The 27961-nt window shown below is 38.4% G+C and overlaps 1 protein-coding gene across 2 annotated transcripts in view; it reads left to right on the top strand.

Moving 5' to 3' along the window:
- Positions 1-27481, top strand: part of ALCAM (activated leukocyte cell adhesion molecule) — a 35674-nt gene extending 8193 nt beyond the window's left edge. Inside the window, exons 5-16 of one of the 2 annotated variants that reach the window (XM_042031633.1) lie at positions 263-445; positions 5212-5339; positions 6997-7126; positions 12540-12652; positions 13520-13655; positions 13730-13863; positions 15309-15441; positions 16149-16187; positions 16490-16607; positions 18514-18570; positions 23492-23606; positions 25175-27481. In XM_042031633.1, coding sequence (XP_041887567.1) covers positions 263-445; positions 5212-5339; positions 6997-7126; positions 12540-12652; positions 13520-13655; positions 13730-13863; positions 15309-15441; positions 16149-16187; positions 16490-16607; positions 18514-18570; positions 23492-23579 — 1259 coding nt within the window. In that variant the 3' untranslated portion in view covers positions 23580-23606; positions 25175-27481. The remainder of the gene's footprint in view (positions 1-262; positions 446-5211; positions 5340-6996; positions 7127-12539; positions 12653-13519; positions 13656-13729; positions 13864-15308; positions 15442-16148; positions 16188-16489; positions 16608-18513; positions 18571-23491; positions 23607-25174) is intronic. The other variant, XM_042031634.1, reaches the window with a different exon arrangement.
- The last annotated feature ends 480 nt before the right edge of the window (positions 27482-27961 follow it).

Raw genomic sequence — 27961 nt, 5'->3', positions numbered from 1 at the left:
AAAACCCCACCAGTTTGCAACTAGGTTTTTTTTGTTGGAATGGATTTAAAATATTTGGTAGGTTAGGAGTATGTTGTTGGTAAAATGTTCCTTGTATACCTCAGTGGCAGTACAACAGGAAAAGTTTGTACAATCTCTTGGGTGACATGTCATGCTGCTTGTGTGTTTGCAGCCTGATCACAAATGCAGAACAGGCAACAACATACAGGAAAAAGGTTTCAAATTCTGTCTGTGTGACACTGAAACATTATTTCCTTTTCAGTTGTGGTCATAAATTTGCAAAAGATTGTGGACAGAACAACTGGACTTTTCACCATGACATCGTCTCTTCAGTACATGCCAACAAAGGAGGATGTAAATGCCAAGTTCTCTTGCATTGTGACTTATTATGGACCATCTGGCCAGAAAACTATGCAGTCTGAACCAGTTGTCTTCGATGTTCACTGTAAGTTATCAAAAAAGCATCTTTTGCTGTACAAAGTCTACCTCCAGGGCAGGGGAAAGCAAAATCAAAAACAGTTTACAAAATTAGAGAGTTACTGCTTCTTGGCTATTGAAATGGTTTCTTCAAAATTGGTTTGTATCAAGAAGGTCTGAGTACATTGCCAAGGTGATTTTTATTATCTTCAGATTTACATGAGATTTCATTTTTCCTAACAATAGAATACTGAATATCAAGATTTCGTTGACAAAAGTGGTAGCCATAAAGAGTCACAGTGAAATGGGCTTTTGAGAATTTTAAGAGAAGTTATAGTGGTTGATTCTGTGCCCCCTGAAATATGCAGTAAATACATAATACAGTTTTTAGTAAACTCAAATGTTTTTCATCTTTGCAGAGTCAGCACCAAGCAGTTAATGCTGGCTGTCTACCTTGCATAAAATGCTTCTCTACAGCTGTAAGATGCTGTGTTTTACATTTAAAATACATATTTTGAATATTGGTAGACTTTTAAGTAGAGAATTTGTGTAAATAATTGCTTCTAACTGGACTGAATTCTAAAGCAGCTTCCTTACTGTGTTACTGACAGATGTGGAAATCAAAATGCTCCTTCGAGTAAACAAAACAGGCTGTTGGCAAGGAAAGATCAGAGGAGGTGGCAGCACTTAGAGACCAGGGGAAGAGACATTTCAAAGTCTTGTAAAATGACACTTCTGAAGGACTGTAGAAGGGAGCAGGTCACAGCAGGATGTAGAGGAACCAGAGATAGACAATATATCCAATCAAGTGTTACCTCTCTGCACACTTCAAGAAATACCTCATCTTATAAAAAGATTAGTCCCTGTTTTGGGAGTGATAGGGTCTAAGTATACAGCCCAGCATCTATGTCTTAGCATAAATTGTATGACAGCTGTGTAATCCAGCTGAATACAAAGCAAATAAGTAAGGCACTGGATCTCTCCATGCAGTGTGAGTGCACCATTGCCTTGAAAACAAAAGCCATGGGCTGGAAGTGCCATGTATGTTCTGCCTAGATGATAGTTGCTTTTCCTCTACAGGTAAAGTTTGTTGAGCCACAGGGTAGGGGATCGGTTTTGACCTTGCCCAAATAAAACCAAACCTTGGAGGTCTTTGGTTTCCTCTGGATTAAGGTTGTCTTTTCACCAGCTGTTTCTCCAGAATGACAAGCAGAAGAACTAATGGAGAAGAAAGCCCCTGGGACAACTGTTACTCCTGGAAACACCACAGGCATTCCAAGCCTGCAGACACCTATCTCATCACTTTGAAGCTAGAAGCATTTCTTATTTTTTTGGTTTGGATCTAAAGCTGGGCACCAAATTTCACTGTGGCTTTTTTTTCTGTCATTTGTGGAGCCCCATGACTATGAATAACTCCTGCTGTGCATGGCAGATGTTCCCAGGAAAGAAATGTAATGACCAGAAAGCATTTGTTGCTATTACTTGCCAAGAGGTGCTGTGCTGTCCTCATTTCCCCTCTGCTTTCATGCATTAGGGCCACTTCACCTGTTGAGGGTGAGGCTCTTCCAGGTTCCTGTGGTGCATGTACTACATGCACTCGCAAGTAAGAACTCCCCATGTGAGGGGAAAAGAAGGCTGCACGGCTGCAGGATGGTCACTGGCCGTGTATAGTGTGCCCTCTGTATAAAGATTTAATGGTTGATAAACTAGCTCTTCTAGTCCTGGTCTAGTAATACACAATTTAATTAATTCCACCAGTGTGCTGCTAATTAGCAAATAATGGAAGGCAGGCACACCATTCAGTACCTCAGAAGAGGCCTCAAGTATGAATTCTGTCTTTAGAATGTGGAGTTTCCCAACTTTCTTTATGAGTATTTTCATCTGCTGTAACTTCAGTTCCTTACTCTGCATAAATGCATCTCCAAATGAATTTGTGAAATTCTTTGTTAACAGATGTATTTCATGACTTCTGTTAGTTGATGTTAATGGCCTGTCTGATTTGGTTTTGCTTTTTTAGTTTAGTACAGTGATCCTAATTCGTTTCTCAATAATTGTGATTTTTTTAATGAGTCAAATATAATGCAGATTAAAAAAATGTCAGACTCCAACTCTAAGAAATTGAAGTCTTTCAGCCTTTTTTATTTTATATGGACTGTCAAAACTATGATATTTTGCATCTCTAAACCAATAGAACAAAATCATAAAGACCTGCTGCTCATTCCTTGCAACTTACCCATTTATCCTAAAGAAATGGGGAGAGCATGATTAAAATTATACCGGCAGAAGATTTTTTTAAAGATATATCTACTCACTCAGGATCTAAGAAATGTTTCATTGTTTGTTTTGTTTTTTTATTTTATCCTTTGTATTGAGTTAGTGCAATCTTTAGCATGCAAGTGTTTAATAAGCTAGTTCATGTCCTGGAAGGAGCCAGCCACTGTAACCTAGTGTGAGAAGAAGAGTGAATTAGCTCTTGCTGTGTTGGATGTTACTTGGATTAGGATAATTTAGCTCAGCTAGCAGCAGTTACGTGCTTGGTTTTGCAGCTGCAAGCAAGGAAGCTACTGAAAGCTAGGAGTACTAGGAGAGAAGTCTTGGAAGTGGGCACTTAGATAGTATTTCAGATATTTAATTATCTAGGCTCCAGTTATGTGGGGTTCTCCTCAGCAGTAATCAGTGTAAAAAGATAATGTTTGTCAAGCAGATTTCCCAGTCATGGCGTGTTGTTAGGTGTCTGTCTTGTTATGGATAAACTGCTTTACATGACAGATTAGAGTCAAAGGCACTTCACACTCATACTGCTTCCAGCATTGGTGTTTTCCTTGAAATGGCACATTGGCTGGGACAGCTCTGGGATAGCAGCATTCATCTACTAAATGGCTGCCTTTTGGTGCTGGCTCCTGGAATTTTGCTGTTGTTGAAAGCAGAATCTCAAGTTTGCAGAAACACCAAGTCAGGAATATGTGCCACTGAGAGGCAAGACGTGCCTTCACCAGGCTGCTCCTGTTTATTAATGAAAGCAGGGGAGCACATTACTCATGCCAAACACCACTCTGCGTGGCACTGGATACTATCTTCCTGTTCTCAGGCTGCATCTTCCTCAGAAGAGTGGCCTCTTCATCTTAAACATCTTAGTTTAAGTAGTCTTTTGCTATTTACTTCTGTATGTTTGGGGTTTTTTTCTAGTTTAGCAAATTAAATTAAAATTTGCTCCTGGTTGTTTACAGTAGATAGAAGGGTAAGATATTTCTACAGAAAAGACTGGTGCTTTGCAAGAATGTTACTTTTGTTTAACTGTGCCCATTTCATCCAGTTCTGTTTATCTCTGAGAGGAAAAACCTGTTCTAGATTAAAGTCCTAAAGTCTTACTCTTTATTAATTCCTCCCTTTTCAGTCTTGAGACAAAGCCTAAGCAATTCCAGGATATATCTAGACGTTCTTTATGATAAGTTTACCTTAACGTAAAGTTGACAGAAGGAGACACACGTTTTTGCAGCAGCCCCTGAAACTGAGTTTTTGGTCCAGCAGCTACCAAGAAGGGCATGCATGTCATTCCTGGCCAGCAATCTCATTGCATCTGTTGTATTCCCATACCAGCAGTGATGCTGGACTTCCTTTTTCTAAGCAGGAGAAGCTGTGCCTCAGCTCTGAAGGTACTGGGGAAGGAGCCTGTTCGGCCAGGGAAGGGAGCGGAGGCTCTGAAGGAGGGAGGGAGGCTGTGGCTGGTTGGAATCCAGTACCCCTCCTGCCCTGAGGAGGGGTGAGGTGCTGTGCTCTGCTGGGGCTCCCAGTCCTTGAGAGGCCCCAGTGAATTGCAGCTCCTGTTATTGAGAAATCCCGTCACAGAAGACAGACGTGATAAATGCCTGGAGGGTTGGAAGGGCTGTAGAGCACACGCTTCACTAAGCACACAAAATCACCTGTCAGCCAGGACTTTCTTTGCTGTGGAGATTTTTTAGTGCCTAATAAGGTGCGCTGTACTGTATCTTAATGCAAGACTGGCATCTCTGATGGACTTTTATTTATCCTTTGAAATTAAAATGGTGAGAGTTATCTGCCCATATTATTTTTTTTAATTTTGTTCATTTTACTTTGTTTTTTAAAAATTATATTTAAGCCTCTACTTAGAAAGAATAGCATCTGCTAAAGAATGCTTTAGAAAATTGTGAAAGTAAAATGTAAGTTATAGTTCAACTTCAGTGAACATGACAGAAGTATGTTACATTTACTGTTCTGTTGACTATGTTAAGGGTCCTATTATGTTCACCAGATTTATCTTTCTGAAAGCCTGTAGTGATCAGCATATAGAATAGGCTGAATATAGTTGCTTAGTTCATATTTCTTTCTTTTTAATGCCAGAAGGCTATTATCTAGTACTAATACATGGTGTTGAGAGCTTCAGTTGTTTTTCTGATTGCTGCAGTCCTCCAAAAAGGGAATTTCACAGAGGACAAGTTAATCCCTCATAATGAAATCACACCATGAAATGGTTCATACTAATCAGGATTTCTTTTGCTTTAAAGCACATGATATGTTTGTAATCATTGCTGTTTCAGTTACAGGTATTTTGGAGAAGAAAAATGAATTTTATGTCATATGACTTCTTTGCACTTAATTGGCAAAAATATAGAGAGTGTGATTAACTTCAAGTTCTTTTATGAAAAGATCTACACGTGCAAATATTTTCAGCTGCAGGATGATAAAATTGCATTTTCTTGGGCCATGAATATTGCATGCATAATGTTGCTGTGCGGATTATGCTGAAGCTATTAAATATGTACATTATTTTCACAGACCCAACAGAGAAGGTGACTATTCAAGTGCTGCCACAAAGTAGTACCATTAAAGAGGGCGATAACATCACTCTGAAGTGCTCAGGAAATGGCAACCCTCCTCCACAGGAGTTCCTGTTTTACATTCCGGTACGTCCTGCCTTGCTGTCGCTGCCTAGTGAAATATTCTGTATCATTCCTTCCTACAGACATTGCTACATGTCAGTGTATACGTGGTTTTGTAACAAATGAAGGAATTCGATGCGACAAACACTGAAGATAGACATTGACCATTATAGCATGCTCTGAGAATGCCTCACCTCAGTTGGCAAAATATTTTTGAAAAAATCTCTCCTTTACCCCAGCCCACCCGAATTTTGCAGGAGTATAGACCTACTAAAAATTACAATGCTTCATTTCCCATCATCAGGTATTTTAATAAACAGTTTTGATTACAGCAGTTTAGCACCTTGAAGGAAACCAACTCATCTGTTGTCATAACACAGATCCAGCAGTGAAAGTACAGCAAATTAATTCAGCTATATTTTGGACTTTCACAGATTAATCTTTGTGCAATTTCTTTTCTTCAGTTAATTAATTAATTGTTTGGTGGCATATAAAACAAAAAAGAATGTGTGTGACAGCACAGGAGAACAAATCTGTCAAATGCATAAGACACAGACTGAGAAAAATAAAGGCTTTGTTACCATTAATCTTCTTAGTACTGGTGAAGTCCACAGACAGATGTGACTTTATATTCTAAGGCTTCTGGTCCTTGTTCCCATGTCCTCCTTCCCGCTCCTACTTTACATGCCTTATTTGTTCCTGCTGCAGCATTGAGCAGAGCTGCTCTTGCAAGAAGACAGAAGTGGTATCCTTTCAGATATTTCAAACCCAGCATATCACCCTCTGAACATAATTGTCGTCTACTCTGGGCTCCTGGCACGTTTGAATTGCTGAAGAGAGCAAGGGGAGCTAGGAGCTGAAGTCCTTATCTCAGAACAGCCATTTAGATGCAGTGAGTCATCCTAGAAGCACACTAAATGCTAGTGAAAAAGTGTCTGGTATCTCTCCTTGCTCCACTATCACAGTGAGTGAGCTAAACACCCAAGTTTGTCTTATCTTTGGACTCCCTGTCTTTTCTCTCAAGAAGAGCTGCAGTGGGTGATCCCTTCAAAAGGCTCAGAGGTATTATAAATCTCTTTCTGGATCCAGAGATAGGAATTAGGGTATCATCCTATGCTTGTTTCAAAGCTGATCTAAGTCAGTAATCAGGGGGAAACTAGGGAACTGGACAGCCAGAAAGCAACATTTGCTGGCTAATTCAGAACACCAGTGTCTGTGGATAACTGCATATAATGCAGTGTATACCTGACCAGGGTCTATATTGTGATGTGGATAAAGCAAGGTTTGCTTGTGCTGTTCAAAAATTTGCAATGCAGTACAAATCAGTTCATGATTTGTCCTAGACTGAATATATCAGAATCAGATTTAGCTACACAATTTGTTTTGGTTTTTGATTTCTGCAATACTTATTCTGCTAAACTTTCAAATTTTGTATATTAACATTCTCTTAAAATGAGTTAGTCATTCAATTAAAAGAGTAAGCTCTTGATTGTAGTTGTTTTTTAAAATTATGTTGTCACACAGGAAGTAAACCTCAGTATAATTAATAGGAAATTACACTTCAATGATGCCCTGTCTATATGTACTTTGGAGTATTTAGCTATCCTTATAATTTAAAAAATCCTCAACAAAAATTAGTGGGTTTAGCAAGCCCATGTACAGTCTTGTTTTCCACCCGCAGGGAGAAACAGAAGGTATAAGAAGCTCAGATACTTACATAATGACAGATGTGAGACGAAATGCAACAGGACAATACAGGTGCTCTCTGACTGACAAAAGCATGATGGACTCGACCACCATCACTGTGCACTGTAAGTCATTGCATTTTGCACTCTTAGGTAGGATACAAACTGATCTTGGACCTCCTGGGATGGTTTCTCTGCTTTATGTATGTAGCTTAGTGCAGTTACCTACAGGTGAAGCAGTTGGTTTGAAGGAGTGTCTGGTCATTTCTATTTATTTTAATGTATTTCTGTTTGAAAATCTCAACTTTCTCAATTCATTGGCCTAGAAACAGTTTCACTTCATGTAACTTTTGTGTAGTATACACTGTCACATACAGTGAGAATTTTGGTATTTTATATTTCGGTCATATATATAGGGCAAATTACTCTCTTCTGGCCGTGCCTTAGAATGTACACAAACATGGAAGCTGATCCACAGGGATATCACTGAAGGCCATTCTTCATAATCAAGTTCACATTCCCTCAATGAGCTTAACAGTCTAGAAAAGAGACTCAGGATGTTGTTATGTTCTCATAGGAAAAGTTGCTTTTTTTTTACTTTTCCCAGGATCGTGAGAGCTACAGAGCTCAGTAAATTTTCTTTAGCTGGATACTGTTTATTCACACTATCAGCAACACTTCGAAAGCAGCCATTGAACTGGTGGAACCATTGAAGCAAGAGTTGCTTTTAATCTCCCTGTGGAGAAGACATGAGCAGGAACTCTCAGCCAGGGGTGGTTTTCCACTAAAAATATTGATGGTCTGAAGTCTTCACGGTAGCATCAATAGTTGACAGATTCAGAGGGATCTGATGGATAATGAAGTTTAAAGGCTTCCACAGTTGTTATACTTTACATGAAAACAGACTTCATGTTTTTGTATTTGGTTTTGAATTTTTTTTTCCTGGAAGAGGTACAATACATCCATAATATATCTGTACATGAACAATTACACTGTTATATTTAATTAATATTTTGCCTTTAATAAGTTCATCTGCTGTTACCCTGCCCACCCCTTCTGTTTGCCAAGAGTTGGGCATGTAAAATCTGAAAAGAGCCCAGTGCTTCTGCCTCTTAACTTAGCAAAGTTAAGGTAGCAAATGTAGCTTTATAACTGACCCTTTAATTTTTCTCCTAGTGGACTGCAGGTCTACTCATACTTTCATAAATAATTAAAAAATCAAGTCCTCCGCTCCAAGTTATTTTTAACAAGCCAGTTTTCCTTTCTCTTCTATTTTGTGTGCACATTGGAAGAGCTTTACTATGCCAGAGAAGCATGTGTTTTCTAGGTGTGAGTCTTCCCAGTGTTGGCAGCTAGTGCAGCTACCCAGAACTCAGAGCTATCCTCTAGTACCCTACTGCTTCACTTTACTTAGGGTTCATTTTGTTTTTCCAAAACACCTCTATCTGCAATAAAGCCTTTGCTTAAAAGAGGCGCAATGGCCTGGAATAGTTCTGTAATTCCTGAATGTCCAGACCATGCCCTATCCTTAAGGTACTTCAGTGTCTTCCTTATGCTGCTCTAAAGCATTTCTGCAGGATGTAGTTTGTCCTTCAGATAGTACTTACTAATGCCTATCAAATCCTACTTTTTCTCCCTCTTTTGCTTTATTTTTTACCTTGTCACATATGGATGAATATTCCTCTCTCTGCTGTTACACTGAAAAAACCTTGATTAGGAGTCAGGGCTTTTCATTTCTTCCCATCCAATCTCAGTATTTTAGATTTTCTGTTTTCTTTTTTAAAAACCTAACCACAAACACAACAAAAAGCAGGCAATATAATAATTTAAATTTGAGAAACTGTTTACAGTAATTTGTTAAATTTCAGCTGTAGTGCTTTTTCCCAAAACAATTTTATTGAGCATTCTAATTACCCTGATTTCTTTCAGTGTCTAGGTAGGGAAAGCTTCTTGCTGGTATGAAAAAACATTATAATGCCATATTCCTCAAATATTATTTGCAGAAAAATATTCTGGCTGAATACAGAGCTCCCTTTTTGCAAATTGAATGTAAATTATGAGACTTACAGAAAGCTGAAAATTGACATTGAAGCATCTGAGTTACCCATAGTGTCTAGGGAAATATTTTATTTATAAAGGAAATTGAGGAGGGATGAAAGGACAAACTGTACAACCTGAGTTCTTGCCCTTCAGAGCAGGATCTGTGCAGCCAGATCCCAGTTTAGAGTCCAGCAGAGCTGAGTGCTTGTGGTTGGCATGATTTGTCCCTCTACAGAGGGAGCAACAGAACAAGATTGATGTTGTGGGTTTGGGGTTTTTTACACTAGGTTGTAAATTCTCTGCCAGCTCTGTTCCTTCAGTGAGTTTGCCCAGGGTCAGATGAGCAAAACTGGCAGGGAAGGGGACCAGAGCAAAAGCTGTTTACAACCACTTACAGAGATGTAGCAGCACTCCCTGAGCGAGGCAAGGAAAGCACCCTGCAGCAGAGGACAGGTGTATCTTCTCTCAGCTATAAAGAAGCAACTCTTTCAACCCACAGTCCCCTTTCTTTATCTATTGCTATGGGGATTCGAGCAACTTGGCCTAGTGCTGGTGTTCCTGCCCATGGCAGGGGGGTTGGAAGTAGATGATCTTTTAGGTCTCTTCCAACCCAAACATTCTATGATTCTGTAACTGTTTCTGCATGTAAAACCTAGTATGGAGTAAGTAGGTCTGTGGAACTTCCTCTTTGTGATGCTTTCCTTTCTGCTAAAATGGGTTCTGCAAACCGTCCAGTAAATTAAAGGTCTTAGGAGTATAGCACTTGTATTTCTCTGTAGATATTTTTATAGCCTTGTATTGACTTGTCTCTTTCATTAAAGCCATCAAAAATACAGGGGAAATCACCTTTTGAATGTTGCATGGGAAAATATATTCTCAGGATACTAGGAGAAGTTTCTAGTTGTCTGCTAGTTTATTCATGGAGCTCAGACAACAAGCAAGTGCCTGCATAGTTTTCCCAATTGTAGCACAGTACAATCAGAGGCCTCCTTTAAATGCTGCAAGTCTGTCCTAGATGTGCCACAGTTTCCAAACTGAATTGTGTGCTCCAGTCTTGCCCACATTAATTCCATACCTCCCTCACATGATGTGGTGATATGTGCAGAATGCACTGTTTGTCTCTTCCCTGCTCTACTTGGTATGCAAAGACAGCACTGAAATCAATGCAAGACTTCAAATGAGACCACATTAAGAGCTAGCATATATTGAAAATGGTGCCTGATGAGGAGCTTGTTTCTGAAGAACATTTCAAAGCCAAATGTGAAATGTACAGAAAATTCTCACAGAAAAGTTTTTCTTTCAATGGAGACAAAAATTTAATTTTGACAGTCTTCTGTATGCAAGAAATATTTTCTCCTCATACTTCTGTACCAAAGAGAGATTATTTACTAAGTAGCAAGATAAAGGTAGCTACATAGCATTTCTTTGTGGACCTGGCAGATAAACTGGCAGAAAATTAAGCTAAATCAAGTTGCTTGTGCAGAGTTCCTAGAGGGGATCCTATAACAGTAGCTGAATTCTGTCTTGCCTCACAAGTCATACAAATACTGCTCTGAGTTAAGTAGCTCATCTCATACACTGTAAATTTTCCTGAATTGCTGTAGCAACCAAGACCATGGTGTGAGAGGGACTGTAGTCCCAGTTACACCACACAAAGGGGCTGGCAGGGCACAGACTATCCTGGAGGAAGACTCAAGGATTGCTCTGGGCTCAGTGTCACTCTTGCCTGAGATGAAGGCAAAAACTTTCATGAATTTTTGCTCCCTATGACAAATGTGAGAGGAACACCTTCTGAATGGTCTTGGTGATCTCTTGGGGTTGAGGTGCTATCTTGCTTCAAAGAACAAGAGGTTTAAGTACATGTATAAGGAAATTCTTGAGGGAAAAAAGAAAAAATCTTCGTTTTTTCTTCAACCACCCCTCTGCCTTGATAGAATGTGTTTAAGGGTAACAAAGCAAGAAGAAACACATCCCATACACCATCCGAATCTATATACTGCTCACCGGAGGAGTCTTGTAATTTTATTTCTTTATTTTTCTTCTGGAAGCCACCAGAGAATAATTGGATTCCATTTACTGGTTTCAGGAGGGAGGATAGGAAATCCCCATAGGAGTACAGAAACAAGATGCCATTTTATCTCATCAAGATCTTTGACAAATGCACAGATGAAAGTACAGTCCTTGTGACCTCTTGGACGAGACACTGGGCTTGTAACACAGATAATAGTGCTGCAGACCAGTAGTACAGGCTGAACCCTAGTTGTTCCCTGAAGTTCTACCTCTAATTACAATGGCGTTCCCAGGGCAACCACTGAATGAAGCCAGTAGGGAAGTTCATTGTTTTGTTAAGGAAAACTCGCTTTCCTCTACTGTGATTTTTGTCTCAAGCTTTTTTTTTAAGTTCTGCTTAAAAGCCAAAAGGAGGCTTTACAGTACTTTGCCAGCAAGTACTATATTTGTGATGAAGTCATGTGTGCATTTGACTGCACATGTTTGTGTGTGCACACACACATCTGTGATAGTCATTCAACCAGGCAACTTGGCTCACAAGCAAGGCACTGTCAGAGGGGAAGCAAAATAGAGATTGGCAAACTCTGCTTTTCTTTCACTGTAGGATTAAAATTTAAAAAAAATGACCAGCCCATTTATACTAAGAAATAGCTTATATATATATAAGGTTTATATTATATATAAACCTTTATACTAAGAAAAATCCAAAGCAGTGTTTTCTGATACTCGGGTTACTGGCTCTCACCCTGCCTTGTGTCAAACACAGCTGTCGCTGACTGCAATTTCCTGGGAGCTTAAATATGTCAGGCAGAGCTTGGAGTCTTTTTTGAGGTACCTAAAGTGGCACTTTAAGTAAAGGGCTTCATGTGTAAAGGGCCCCAACCCTGTAATTCAGACATCTCACCCCTTCAGTCAGTATCATGTCTCATACACCTTCTTTGACCACCTTCATCTCCTTCAGATTTTGAGGATAAAAATCCTCTAGTTTTATCACACAAAAGAAAGGTACCTCTTGACCTGCCTTTTTCTCTACAATTACTATTTAGCATAACCTGTCCCCACCTGCACTAGTCCTCCCCTGAAGATGCGTTTTTACCTGGCCCATAGCAAGCTGCCCTCACAGCATTCTGTACTTCCTTTTCCAAATTCACATACTTCTTTGTGGAGTACTTCTTCATCTTCTTATGCCTACTTTGTCATTCTTTCAGCAGAACAAGGTGAAAAAAATGTATCCATTTTTCTAGTGATTAGTGAGGTTTTGCTTTTCCTGTTAGCCTATAATTACAGCAAAAATATGAATGTTCTGCAATGCCTATTTTAGAATAATTCTCTCATCTCCCTTACTTGTAAAATTGACTTAGATTTTATTGAAGAAATGAAATCTTGAATTTAATGAGTGCAATTAGTCACATTTTCTTTTCTTGGTAAGCCTCTGAAATGGGCCAGGCTTTCTGAGATTAACTTTTTACAAATGTTCTTTCTATCCCAGATTTGGATTTGCAGCTTACTCCTAGTGGAGAAGTCACAAAACAGATTGGAGAGGCCCTGCCTGTGTCATGCACGATTTCTTCCAGTAGAAATGCAACTGTGTTTTGGATAAAGGTCAGTAATTAATCTATTTCACACTTCATCTGAGTGTTCACCCCTTCATATTACTGCTGCTACTTCAGTGTTTTGGGAGGAAGGAAGGAAGGAAGTTGTTCGTTGGGCTTTTTAAAGAATGTTGTTAAAATGAGTCTTATGCATATGCTTAAAATGAGATCTTATTCACTCACATTGATGACTGAAAATCAGTTACTATAATTATCAGCTCAGCTTTCAAATAGAGAGAATTAAGGCATATTGTAACACAAATACAACTTTCTCGAAATTGTCTATGCAAGGCCTTTTGAGAATAAGGTTCCTCTAAGAAAAAAAGCCCATTTGGAGGAATTTTGGTGCATTTTCTCAGAGGTGAGCTTGGTCTTTGTTCTGATAAACATAGCAAAAAGGGCAAGGGTTGAGAGGTCAGATAGTGAAAAATGCAGCTATTGAAGAAGGTGGCTTTACACCAAACCTGTAGTGCTGGAAACTTACAGTAAGGATGCCTAATGGTTGTTTATGAGCATATGTTGATCTCGTAAGCCTGGCCTAGAGGAGAGCTGCTTGTGTCTCAAACATGTTTTGTCACTTGTGGTCTTGGCCAACCCACTAGAAAAGCTCAGAGCTAATAACTGATCCCATTTATGCCCTTGATTTAAAAGCAATATTGTTCAGGAAGAAAGGAGATGGCTTCTATAAATCTCCATCAGTTTCTACTTTACATGCTGGATATTCAAATGCTAGTTATTAATGGGGAAACAGCTTGAAAGTGTGGCTTTAATTTTCCAAAGCATGTGAAAACTCCTGTTGATAGTAGTCACATCTGTCATTAAGGGGTTAATATATTGTGAGTCTATCTCTGTCACTTCTAACTCCTGACTTTATCAGGACAATACCAGAATGCAAACAAGTCCATCATTTTCAAGTCTTCAGTATCAAGATGCTGGAAACTATGTCTGTGAAACGACCCTCCAGGAGGTGGAAGGATTGAGGAAAAGACAGACACTTAAACTTATTGTGGAAGGTAAGAGAGCAGAAAGTTATGATTATTATTGTTCTTTTTAAATCAAATGGTTAACTGCAACATTGTTCTTGTAGGAAAACCTCAAATCAAAATGACCAAGAAAACCAACACAAATAAAATGTCTAAAACAATTATCTGCCATGTGGAAGGTTTCCCCAAACCAGCAGTGCAGTGGACAGTTACAGGCAGTGGAAGCATCCTAAATAAAGCAAGTATCTTTCTTATTACTTTATTCACCAAAAACTAGTGTATAGGAAGTGCAAATTAAAGTCGAGGAACATTTTTCAGATAGTGAGATTGAAGAAAAGTCTTTTTCATTTATCTAAGAGAAGGTTAAGTGGTAGCTGTAGCTACATGGTACTTACATGGATGATTTTTTATGATAAAGCCTTTTTGAATAGAACAGGTGAAGGCAAAGGAGATCCACTGGCTACAAGCTGAAGCTGGAAGGAAAAAGAAAAGGTTACAAATGAAATATGCATTTTTTAAATGAAGGTACTTAGTCGTTTTATCTGGGTAATGTGCTGATTTCACCATTGGATAAAGAATTTGCAAATAACGATGGAATTGTAGAACTTACATTAGAAAGCAAATGGGTACTTGATGTAGGCATTAGCTGAGTGAAGTGTAATGAAATTTGGCATGTGTGAATCAGAAGTTACATTCAGTATAATTCCTTATGGGCTTTGCAGCTTTTATTCTAATATTTATAGTTGGTTTTGTATGGTTATACCTGTTGTTTCTCACATTATGCCCGCATCCTTGGGGATAAATAAGAAGAACTCCTACATAGCAGGCAAAATACCTGGAAAATATGCAAACTGAAGTATTTTTATATGGATTACCAAATCCCATGCAGAGTATTGCCACATTTTGCCTTAGCAGGAAAAATAAATGAGACCTCTCTACAGTCAGTGGATGGAAGTACAATGTACAGTGCTCCTGTAGATTCCATTACATTTCATCAGGTTCTGCTTTAAGCCTACAGAAATTATGTGTAGCTGTCAAAATTTGTCCATTTACTTGTAGGTATAGGACAGCAATTGTCTTGAAGCTACACAAATGATTGGAAATAATTTTCTCTGGGTGTTGCATTAATCCAAGAATAATGTACAGCAAATTTAAGGAACAACACATCACTGTTACAGTGCAGATACTGTAGGTGCCACTAAATACATGGAGCTTGCCAAAATAATGCTTAATGTGGAAACAGTTTGGAAAGCTGGAAACTGGAAAACTTAGAGCAATTCTTTTCCTTATAATGACATAAATGAAAAACAGCAAGATGGAAAAAATAACACCTTAGAAGTCTGAAATTTCCTTTAAGAATTTTGTCATTTGGAATATTTTTTAAATAGTTGAAAGAAAAGCAAATACAGAATGTTGTTAACTTTTTCAGAATAAACCTTTATTATCATTAGTCTTACAGTGTGCACTATGCCATCTATAACTGGATATTTTGTCCGGCTTTTTCATTCAAATATTTGCATTGCCATTTAATAAAAAATGTATTTCTATTGCTGTTGTTTGGAGAACTGAAATAATAGTTGAAAGTTGTTTCCCTCTGAACATTTTCAGTGTGTAACACAATTAATGAGTGTACTGTTCTTTGTGTTTTTAAAGGATACTAATCTTCCTTTTTCACCTTTTCAGACAGAGGAGACAAAATATGTTAATGGGAAATTTTCCAGTAAAATTGTAATTGCTCCTGAGGAAAATGTAACTTTAACTTGCATTGCAGAAAATGAGCTAGAAAGAACTGTGACCTCCATGAACGTCTCTGCTAGTGAGTGTCCTCTAAAGATCATTTCTTTAAAGTTACAGTTTCTCATAAAGTACCCATACATCACACTCAAATGAAGAGTAGGTCTGCATAGTAATGTTGATACTAAGATATTTAACCTTTTTGTCTTAAGTCAAGCAATTGTAAATCCACTCTGGATCAGTAGTACATAAAATTTATTGATTGCTTTCTACATGAGGTCACTTAGTCTTCATCACTTTCTTGGCTAGATACCTCTATTTAGAAAAGTAAACAATATTACAAAATAATAGTACAACACAATAGCACAAAATACTGCAAAGTAATACTTTATTTACAAGACAGAGGTCTTTATTTATTACTAAATTGACAATATCCCTTAGTCCCTAAATTCCAGTTTATTATTACTGGTATGACTTGACTCACAACAGAAATCAGCCATACTGGGCTTTAATCACATCATGACAAAAAGTAGTGAGAAGCTTTGGAAGGCTAGCACAGAAATACTCAGAAATATTTCTGACTTTAATATTATACAGTTTTAGAGTAAAATTCTTCTAAGGGATATATTATAGTTACAAAGGAAAGACTTCTGTTTAAAGATGGGATTAAATATCTTGTTTGGCAAACACTGTTCCAGTTTCTGTCACTGGTGTAAATAGGCAATTAAAGGTGATGTTCAGGTCAAATATGTGTTGTCTCTAATTTAATTTTAACATTTTTCATTTCAGTAAATATTCCAGAATACGATGAGCCAGAGGATAGGAGTGGTACGTATGGTTTTCTCTCTGTAACCCTTGCTTTTGATTGTCTCGGTTCAAGACCTGTGTAGAGCACTGCACAAGTTCCTTAAAGTCCCTTAAAGCTGGACTTGATTTGAAATAGTTAGTGCTGTGATTGACTAAGATGTGACTTTCTTGAAGCTTAAAAACACGTTTAAAGAGCAATGCCTAGTTTGGTTTTTTTTTCCATTTCTAGTCCCTTTTCTTGTTTCTGGTGAAAATTCTTTAGAAATGTTGTAATGCTTTACTTTATCGTAGGTCATCTCATTAACTTTTCTTCTTTGCTTCAGATGACAATAGTGAAAAGGTTAATGACCAGGCAAAGCTAATAGTGGGAATTGTGGTCGGTCTTCTGCTGGTTGCTCTGATTGCAGGTGTTGTCTACTGGCTCTATGTGAAGAAATCAAAGTAAGAATTTTTGTAAAACTTTATACTAAACTGGAAAAAGAACAATGATAAGCAGAGATGTATGTTTACCTGTTTTCCTTCCTCTACAGCATTCCAGTAGTCTAAAGTGGGGAAAAGCTGTTACAGTAGGTGCACTTGGTAGAGAAAGGAAACTTGGTACCCCTGGCTTGTCCTAATGCTGAACAGGACTCATGTCCTAGAGGTGGGGTTCAAAGATTTTCATAGATCAGAGTTGTAATGAGGTCCTTTTCCCTGACAGCCAAGTCTGTGCTGACTCTTGCATTTAAATATAGTACTTAATTGTGGAACTTGTGTGGAAGTCTGTGTGGTTGTACTGGTGCTAGAAACTGCCTTCATTTAGAAATTGGCTGGCTTGTTTCCTTTAAAATGGAATAACATACAGAATAAGGCTCAGCCATCTCAGGGAAAAGAGAGAATTGTTTTGTTCACCTATACTTTAAGATTTCTGAAATAAAATTGGTAAACATAGAGCTTCTGTTGCTGAAAAATCTAGAAGCTCTCATCCCAATCCAGGTTTTAGCCATCACAGGCATAGAATAGCATTTTTCAGTGAGGCCTGCTTGCTTTCAAGTTTCTTCCTTGTCACAGAGGCTCACTTCTGAATATAAATGGGAGGGTCCCAAGAAGTGACCATGTTCTTTTGAAGTTGGCTTGCTCCATTTGGTCTTATCCCTATACCTTTGTCTCCAGGGAGAACCAAAGGCAGTCAGAAACAGGCTTTCTTTCTGACAGCTCTTACAGCTGCTTCTTAGCACAGGAGGTTAAGTGGTTGTGCATAACAGGCACTGACAAGGACAGGTGTAAAAGCAGTCTTAAAGTTCACTTGGTTTTTGTATGATCTTTCACTAAAATTGAATCAAATGAAATCTAAAATATACCAGTGGGATTTTACTATGAACAAATGTGTTTTCACTGATGTGCAAGTGCAACAAGGAATTCCCCATCTGCTAGGAAATGCTCTTTTTTTTAATTTTTTTTGGATAATACATAAAAATTTTAGTTCAACCATAACGGATTAGGTTTTTGAAATTTTTCAAATATAGAGTTGTTATAAATTACCCAAGCACAGAACCACACTCAGATATTAAAGAGGATTTTTTTGGTTTTTTTCCAAAGCTTATGCTTCTTGTGGTAAAAAATTAAAAGTAACAACATAGTGCTCTTCCTCCCACACTTTGCTACTGTTGCAGTAATGTCTAAGATAACTTTGTCATTCCTTTTTGAATGTGTGAATGTAGAATCATGAAACCGTGGTACACTGGTTTGGGTTTCTTTGGATGAGGTGGTTTGATTATAACAAGGGCAGAAAAGGTAAAATATATTTTCTTGCACCATTGAGTAGTGTGGGGAGAGCTGACAGGAATCATAAAATATAGCATGAGATGAATTTATGAATTACAGCAATTTTTTCTGCTTCAAAGATAGAATATAGCATATTCTAAATGGACAACACTCATTTTTCTCATGCTCAACTTCTCTTCCTAAAGCTTAGAGGAAAAATTAGAGCTAGAATTGATTAGACAGGTTCACTGGAAACAAAAATACCTTTATAGTTTAATTATAGTCTCTGTATTTGACATGTGGTTGCTAGCTTCAAAACCCCTTAATTGATGTATCATCATTGACAATCTCCTGTTCTCTGTACATGTTTAAATTGATCTGTTGTTATCTTCCCTGCTTTCTGCACACCATACTTGCAGGAGCAAGCAGAATGTCAGTACCTATTCTGACAAAGTTTTCATTATGAATCATAGCCTAGAAATCAAAGCAGGCCTTGCAAAAAGCACCTTACACCTTTAGGCACAACTCCATCCAGGCCAGCAGGTAGTAGTTACTTTTTGAACCCACCCTTGACCAGTAACTCACCTAATCTCTATCCCCAAAGTGACGCCAAAGGAAAGTCTGAGAACGCAGCAGCACAGAACTTTCCAAGTCTGCCGAGGCAAGAAAAACGTTAATTTTTTTTTGTTATTGGTGTTGTGGTTTGTATAATCTTCTATTGTCTTGTCATCCACACTAAGTAGGAATTATACTTGTAGCCTTGGAATATATTCCCAATAAATCACTTGTACAGTTACTCACTGCCTCAGCTCCACTTGATGGAAAAGCTGATTATTGCCACATACTCTTTTCAGTGTGAATATTATCCCATAAATCAGAGACTCATCTGTATTCCACGTCCTGCAACCAGCCTCCTTTTGAATAAAGAGTTGAGGCTACCTACTCCAGCATGCCTTGTTTCTCCTTCATCTGAGCAGAAGGCCAAACACTTGTTTTCTTCAGATTTCTCCTTTTTCCAAAAAGGATATTGTAAACTAATATGCACTGAACAGAATATAACTCAGCACTTCAGAATTTTTCTAAAATTTTTGTGTCAGACGTCAGTTGAGAGATTCCAGGACACCCATGTTCGGTAAATGCTTCATATATGAAATTTTCACCTTGCCAGAAACAGCTGAGGACATAGCAGGAATTAAAGATTCAGAAAGGAAATAGTGCACCCTGTACCCTGCTCTCTAGTCATGAAAGTTTGCACGTAGATTGGACCCTGGCCCCATTTTTGTCCCCGGAGTTTGGAGGTGCCCAAATCTCAAGTCACAAGGCTAGATAAAGGTTAAAATGGTTCAACATCTGGTGAAGGAAACTTCAAATGGACCAGCTGAATCACAGCAGCAGTCTTAAAATTGTTCACACTCAGAGCACATCAAACTCTTGAAATGTTTCTTAGGTCACAGTGATGACAAAGGTTACTGGCATCTCTGAAACTGAACATTTGAAGCATAAAAATTCTGCTTTTCTGATACTTTATAGCAAACAAGCATATGAGTCCACACATGGTGGGCCAAAAAAGTAGGAAAGTCACTATGTTTTCAACAAGACTCAGCATTTGTGTTGGTTTTCACTCAGTTCCCTTCCAAAGAAAAGACATAGTTACAAACATCTCTGAAAGTGTCAGTTCATGACAAAAAACTAATATAAAAGTGACACAAATTAAAAACAGTCATCCATTTCCTGATGATTGGAATATTTTTCTAGGATCTCTGTGTTTTTTCCTACTGATGGACATTTGAAAACAATCGAAGAAAGTGGAAGGCAAGGTTGGAATAAATAAGGAGGTTGCAGCTAGTCCAGATTGGGATGTATAAAACCATTAGCTCCTAGAAAATCTTCTGCAACAGTGCAGTTGAGTGTAGTTTTAATGAAATTCATGGCTCCTGCTTCAACCCCCAGAACTACACAGATGTGCATTATCTTACCTGTCATTATCACAAGATTGAGTAACAAGGACAAACAGCACTGCATCCTTTCTTCCTTAAATAGTGTTGAGGGTGAGGCCTAGACTTGCAAGATTAAAAGAAATCAGAAATTAAAACCCTACTGCAATTTTTGGGTCACCTATATGTAGTCTGTATTTACACTACAGCAGGAAAAACAGTTATCATGGAAAATGGTCTTCATATTACAAACAATGCTATGAGCATCGTTCAGTATCTGAACATGAAAATAGTGGCCCCTCAGTACATACACGCCAAAGAATGCTAAAAACCTCACTTTGGTGCTACTTACAGAAAGATTTTGATTAGGATTCCCTGGGGATAATTGTTTTCCTGAAGAGCAAGCATAGATAAATATTAAATATGAGTCATAATTTTAGCAAGAGCTCAAAATGATCCATGATTTACAAATTAATTTAAAGAAAAAAGAAAAGAGTTGAGCGAGTAAACTCATATTTATACAACCAACTTCTCACTCTTCAGAACAACAGCATACAAAAGTGTGGGCTATTTTGTGGAGCTGCAGATAATGACAATGTGTAAGAGTGCTCCAGGCCTGGGCAAAGTGGGCTGTCTTCCCTTTTGGGCAAATCCTTGGGAATACTTCTATCTGTTCAGACTCCATTGCCCACCTGCTCAGACATTATCAGGAAGTCACTCTTGAGTTGAAAATGGAGCAAGCTGACAAGAGTCAATGCACAAAAAATGTAAGGAACAAGTGTTGTTGAATGTTAAGCTGAAAAGGACCATTTGTCCTGTGCCTGAAGTCACCCCAGGAAGTGATGGAACCTGTGTTTTGAGACATTTCTGTTACAAACCCAAGCCACGTCTGTCAAGCCCTGGGGATTGGTGCCATGCCAGGGGTGGCTGTGCCTCTGCTGTTGGCAGGGCACTGCCACTGGATCACACTGCTGCAACTCTGCAAAATAACTCCTGTGTCTCTCAATGACACTATTTGGATAGCACTAAAAAAGGCAGCAGCACTGTTTGTGCTGAGGTGGTGAATCTGCCTAGATAATGGTATTTGGGGAACAAAAAAACCAGGTCAGCAGGATCACCAAACCACCATAAATAAACAGCTGCATTTCAGTCTCAGGCACTGAGAATTGAAATCCATCTGATTGTCAGACATGAAAAACTGCTGCTGCTCTCATTTCAAGCAGGTGGTTTGTAACATCCTCCAAAAGAGTTTTGGAGCACCTGCCTCTTTCAAAGTCAGTGTTGCTCTTTGAGTGTCCCATTTTTGCCCATTGTGTCTTTAGGAAAATAAAGGTGACATTCAGTTTCACTGTATGCAGAACTAAAATAGATTACTTTCAAAATCAAAACCTGATCGCGTTGGAGAATATCCTGACATTAGTCATTGAATACTTTTAACCTAATCGAAGACCAGACAGATCCCTGTGCTGTAACTGTCAGGTCCTATGAGATTCAGTCTGCTTTGGGCACTGTAAAACTCTTGATAAGAGGCCAAAAGAAAAGGATCCCAGTGAGCCATGCCCCTGATCTATCCAGTCTCCAAGAGCAGACATTAGCAGTTATATGAGGACAGATGTGCATGATACTGCTTTCTCACATCCAACTCATTTCAGCTCAGGTAATTGCCTGAGTCCAGACTCTTTCAGCTTTTAATCTCTTTCCCTATTGTCTCCTATTTTGTGGGACTTATTTATGGAAAAGACTCATTAGCCACATGACAAGCCAAATTATGTGCTCAACCTAAACCAAACATGGTTTTAATTTAAATTTAAAATTTTTTTAATTTTCAAGGGATTTTTTTTTGGAGGGGTTGTTTCCTTTTTGTTAGGATTAAAGAGATTTGTGAAAGGTTATTAAGCTCACAGAAGGTCAGTCTCTACCAAAGCACTGAATTTTCTTCTTCATTGCATCTCCCATCCTTTCCTTTTATGCATGCCATGTGTTTCAGGTTTTGAATACCAGAAAAAAATAGAATGTTACTGCCCAATGGAAATTTACCACTGTAGAACAAGTTACTTTGTAATACTATCTCAGCACTTTTAAAATTAAATTTGCCTGTAATAAAGAGGAGCTCAGATCTTTGCAGTAAATGGGTTTTCAGGATGACACCTTCCCGTCAGTCACACAAATATAACAGAGGCACCCTAAACTGATAGGAAAAGGTAAATGCTGCTTTAAAATGTTAAAACTTATAGCCCCTCAGGAAATAACCGCCTCTAAAACCAAAAAGATTTTAGAGTGGTCCCTTTCAGTGTAGCCTGTGGGATTTGGGATCCAGAATCCCATGCTCCCCTGGCACTCCACCTCCACGCTGTGTTCCCCAGCCCGGAGAGCAGCATTTCAGCAGCACTCCCCGAGGTGGGGGGGTCAGGTGCATTGGTACCCCCGCAGGAGCTCTTCAGAGACAAAGACTAAACGGTGCTGTCTCAGTAGCACTGCTCCCAGGGTATTCCAGCTCAGGGCACACACGGCAGGCAGCCACTGCTCCCGGCCTTTGCTCAGATGGAGGATGTGCACAGGAGCGCTCCACTAGCGCTAGCTCTGCCCGGTGCTTCGGGAGGTGCGTACCTGCATGGTGTCAGCGTGCCATGTCACACTATCTCCCTAACCTGTGTCTTCATTGTATTTTGCAAGTCAGCGTCACTCCGGGTCTTTACCCTGCAGCAAGGGTGAGCATATGCATCAATCTGTCACAACAGACCTCGCTTTTCTGTAGGGGAAACAAATTATCTGTAGAGAAAATGCAGCTACGATAATCTGCTTTGACACAAGGGATTTACTTTGTCCCACTCAAACACATTTGCCCATTTACATTTTCAAAATTGGGACCTTCAAAATGTTATCACAGCACTGCAGGAATCTTTCACCTTGGCAGACAGTGAGGCTTCTCACAGATTAAATGAATGGCATAGTGGTTTTATTGTGCTAAGCTAAACTAAGCTCTTAACTCATTAATTCATCACCACTACTTGCATTAAGGAAGACCTGCTATTTTTAATGAGGCATACCTCTTTTTTTTCCCCCCCTCAAACATTTACACAATCTCATCTTTACCCAAAGCTTGTCAGTCATAGCTAGCACAGACCTAGAAGCTAGAGTGGGATTTTTTCTCAGTGTTGCCAGAATTTTCATTAGTTTCTTCACATTTAAAGAGCTTCCGTTTGGCACGGGCTCTGAAAGTCATTTACTACGAGTACACAAAAGATTGCTGTGTTGATCAAGATATCTCAGCCATGCTCGGAACGTTTTAGTACGCCTTAAAGCAGACTCGTGTTTATTGAAACAAGCTGCACAATTACTTTCTCAAGAAACATGGATCTCCACAACTGGTTTAACCTTACTAAATGTCTGCTAGCTCAGACTAATTCTGAATTCCTCAGGAGGTAAATCAAACACACAGAGCCCTGCTGCAATACTTCTTGTGGTACTCACAGCAGTGGGGATCTGGTGTCACTGGCCTATTTACAGACATATGCAAACCTGTTGCTCTGCTCAGAACAGAACTGTCAAAATTTTCTGTTTACTGTGAGGGGAGGAGGCAGTGTCATGAATATGAGGATGGAACAAAATGCTGTAGACATGCAAAAATGCCCTTCCTTTACATTATAGGACAGCATCAAAACATGTAGACAAAGATCTTGGAAATATAGAAGAGAACAAAAAACTAGAGGAAAACAATCATAAATCTGAAACTTAAGAGAAAATGTGTCAATCATCATTCCAGGTAAGTGCTTCATGTTACAGCATTAACATCTCTTTGTCCACCATTTCTCTCTGGTGATTAAAGCTGTAGCTTGGGCTGGTGTTCACCTTCCAGAGGTGAAGCAGTAGGGTCCTTTTGTGGTGTAGTTTTAGAACAGACAGACTCAAGCTTTTGGCTAGGTAAGAATTCAGACCTGCACACAAAAATATAAAAAGAAGCCTGACATTCAGATGGGACTTAATATTTGGCTTTATTTTAATGTATGTGCTCAAGGAAATGAAAATATAAATTTGTATAATGTATCACTGTGGTACATATGTGTATGTAGGGTTCGTATGACTTGAAATGTTTACAGGAATTTCTTCCCTTACTGAAAGCAACAGTTTCCAAGTCCTTGGTCACTTTTTTCATCATTAATGCAAAGGTCGTGAAACTTCCTTTAGAACAAAACAATTCTCTTAGTCTAGATTTCACACACCTGTTCTGTGATCAGTTCTATCCTGGAGAGAGACACTGTCCATTACATTAGTAACAGGTTTGAAAGTTTCCCCTGCTGGGATCCGTATGAAGTAAACTGTTTACAAATGATCTGGCAGATCCCCAAGTTCTGCTGGGAATTACAGGAGCACTGCAAAGCACCAAGAGCACCACCCTGTGCTCACACATATATACACCACTGCTGCACCTCTCCTCTTAGTACCCAAAGGAGGGGGTTAGACCATTTTTCTGGCCAATTTAGGCCATTTAAAATTAACACTGTGATAACACAAGAGTCTGAAAACCAGCTAACCATAGAGAGGTTTGTTGAGTTTGTCATCAACTGTTCTTAAAAATGAGAGTAGTACATATCGAGGGGTGTTTGCATTGTAAGCTCCTCCACAGGAAACCTGTAGACAGCCCTGATTTTCAGTGATCTTAAGCAAATAGCACTGGATACTTTCTTGAGGTAAAACGGGGTTAAAGCATTTGGAATTATATAGAATTATGGTATTTCATGTTTACATAACAATGTTTCTTATTTCAATGAATGCAACTCTCATTATTAATGTCAATATGTCAGTATTGTCTGAAATTTTCAAATAGCAGTCACAAGTTTTTCACTAAATATTCAGAATTCATTGGCTTATATAGAGCAATTACATGGTATATAAAGAGATGCAGCATTGCTGTAGGCACTTTACCAGCAATATCAGTGTTTTACTAGTTTGGAAAAGGGAGTTGGGAATACCAAAATTATGGCCTAGGAAGGATTTAAAGGTGGAAAACAAGTCAATTTGGATGTTGAAAAGCTTGCAGCGTAAATACAATGTGTGCCTTCAGTGCAATCTTTTACTCTGTATTCCTTCAGAACAGTAGATCTACACAAATGAAATGGACATAAATCCATTACTTACCAGATAAATTTGCAATATTGTTCCCAGTACGTCCAGTAACAGTGATTCTTGTCATGAAAGAAAGTGTTTGCATCACTGAGCTGCAGAAGAAAGTACTATTCATGTATCTGTTTATTTCAAGTTTACATACAGAGTAGTCATGATGGGTAACATATTTTAAAATGTTTAACTGGCTTTTATCTTTCATATTTTCAGAGAACACATATAGACCAATTGAAGCATGAACGTGGATTGTATTTAAACATATACAAAGAAGTGACAGCTATTCATGGTTCAAGTATTAAGCAGATCATACTACCAGGTTTTCAAAGGATTTTAGACACAATTATCTCAAGCTAAAAAAACCCCACAAACTAATTTTGGCAACAGCCATGATAATAGGTCACCATGTTGTGTTCTGTTTGAAATATTTTTTTGTAAATGTCTGCACTGAAGATTTCTTTTTGTTTGCCTTTATGTAAATTTTTTACGTAGCTATTTTTATACACTGTAAGGCTTTGTTCTGGGAGTTGCTGTTAATCTGATGTATAGTGTAATGGTTTTATTTCAATTGTTTTTATGATACCCTTCGAGCAGGTACATGTCTAATTCTGGTTGTTATCAGTGAAGCCTCTGCTTTGTAGCAAGTACCTAGAGTGTAAGATTGTCTTAAAGGAAAATGTCAAACTCCTTTTTCATTCTTTGAAATCGTGGTAAAGCAGAAGGGGGACAGCTGTGACAAGAATGAACTAAATTGTTAATGAAAAGGAACATTTAAAAAACCGTGCAAAGCTAAACAGACTAGAAAGGGAATAAAGAGCTTCCCTGAAGAAGTCTGGGTATTGAGCAAGGAACACTATGAAAAATTCCTAGCCTACATACAGCTGGTGGCTAATAAATCCTTTTCTTCTAGAGCAAGACACGCATTTTATTGATGGTTATCAGTCGTCTTTCATGTTAGCATTAGGATAAGGAACTGGAATTCTGGATTAATTTTGATTCCTTTATGTTATTCGCTGCCTTAAAGTACTGTACCTTTTCTTCATTTCAGAGAGATACCAGTCAGAATTGGAAACTTTTTTTAAAACGTGGTCATATCAAAGCTGCATTTTTCCCACAAAAATAGAATATATATATATATTTTTTGTGTGTTTTTGTTAACTATGCTACAGATATTGAATGCACCTTGAGATAATTTTAGTGTTTTTAACTGGTACCTAATTTATCAAACAGTACATATAATTGTAACAATGAAATGTCTATGTATCTTTAGTTACATTCAAGTTTGTAACTTTATAAACATGTTTTTTGCTTGAGGAAATTTTTAGAATGGTACTTGATAAGAAAAGGTTTTAGGGTGAATGGCCAATAGAAAGTTGTACTTAAGGGAGATAAGTTTCATCTTATCTGGAAAGTTAGTTTCTGGAAGAAGGTAGCAGGCAACTTTGATAGAGAGGAACAGTAGAATAAGCAGAACATCAGGTTTCCATTTACAAATATCCAGGGAAAAAGTAAGTTTTTATAGACTGGTAGGCAAAAATAAATAAATAAAAGATAAAGATGGACGTTAGGAAATGTATTTTGCCACTTTTGCATTATTTAGGGGGAAGAAAACACTGTTACTTGTAAATTTGTAAAATGTTAAATGTCTGGGCAGTAGTGACTGATGTCTTAATAAAAGCTTCCTGTAGTGCATTGGCATGGATTAAATACATAAGATGTCCTATAAACTCTATGCTGTATAAAATATTAGAGGGAAATCCTGTTATATGCCTCTAAACTTTAATTTGTTACTGTTTTACTTGGCAAAAAAAAATTATAATCTTGGTCAATATTTAAACCAAAGTAAAATGGGGGAAAAACCAAAGTAATTTGTTTTGCATGGCTAAGCCATTCTGTTATCTCTGTAAATATTGTGATTTTTTTTCTTTTTAGAATTTTGTTAAAAAAATTCTAAAATTTTTAAACACCTGTTTTTCCAAAATAAAACGTGAACACACAAAAAAGTTACTTTATATATAAATATATCTTTTTCTTTTGGTGCAAGAACACTGCCAAGCGATACACGTTTTTTAAAAGAAAAAACAAATTCAGTGGGCATGACTCTGAACGGGAAAAGTTGTACCAGAGTCCTGTGAAGGAGTGTGCATCTATCACCTCTCTTTGTTTATAACACTACAAATGGTTCTTAATACAGAGAGGAATCTTCCAAAGATAGGGAAAACTCCAAAGGGAAAGCATAGGGAAGGGCTGAAAATTTTCATACCACTGTCAGGGGAATATAGGGCAAAGGAGAAGAAAAAAAAGTCCTTCAACTTTCACAGCTATAGAAAAAGGAATATAAACAACTCTTCGCCTTTGGGATTCTGCTTGATCTCCTATGCACTTTAAATCGTCAGTCCGAGGAGCTGGGTTTTTCGCTGCTCCAAGTTCACTATAGGCAAGTCTCAAGAACCAAGAGTGCAAAAGAATTAATGTTTCTATCCATGCCTAAACAACAATAAAACTGAAGTATTGTCTTCACTGGCTTGTGTGAAATCTCAGTTTACAAGAACACGTGTGAGCCCAAGGGAAAGCGCTTACCCAGAGTAAGCTGCTGCTGCTGCTGCCGCCTCTGGTCCTGCGAACACAGCCCCGTAGAGTCTGGCTGGCAGGAAAAGTCATGGGATGCTCATTGTGGGTTTGTGGAGCTTCTCCTGGCCCACAGCACCTGGGGAGCACAAGCACTTGCTCAGAGGAAAGCACAAGCTGGCACACAAAGCCTTGCCAGAGTTCATCATGCAGGTCTCTGCTTGTGACCTGGACAAATAATTACCCCAGCAGTGAAGTTGGGGGGGGCCTGATCAAATCTGAGTGAGAACGCCACAAGAGTTCAACCTCAGTTTACTACACACAGGAAGAAAAACCTCTGCTCACAAGTGGTTTAAAAGCATGATAAGGGGCAGCAGGGGACAGTCCATCCTCTTGCTTTACAGGCAGGAAATAATGTAATTAATGATGCCT

Source organism: Corvus kubaryi, unplaced genomic scaffold (genome assembly GCF_017639235.1).
Source record: "Corvus kubaryi isolate FWS band 111438036 unplaced genomic scaffold, C.kubaryi_AGA036_p1.0 37341, whole genome shotgun sequence".
Classification (NCBI taxonomy): domain Eukaryota; kingdom Metazoa; phylum Chordata; class Aves; order Passeriformes; family Corvidae; genus Corvus; species Corvus kubaryi.
Note: the sequence above shows the minus strand (reverse complement) of the source record. Positions and strands in the feature narration are given on the sequence as shown.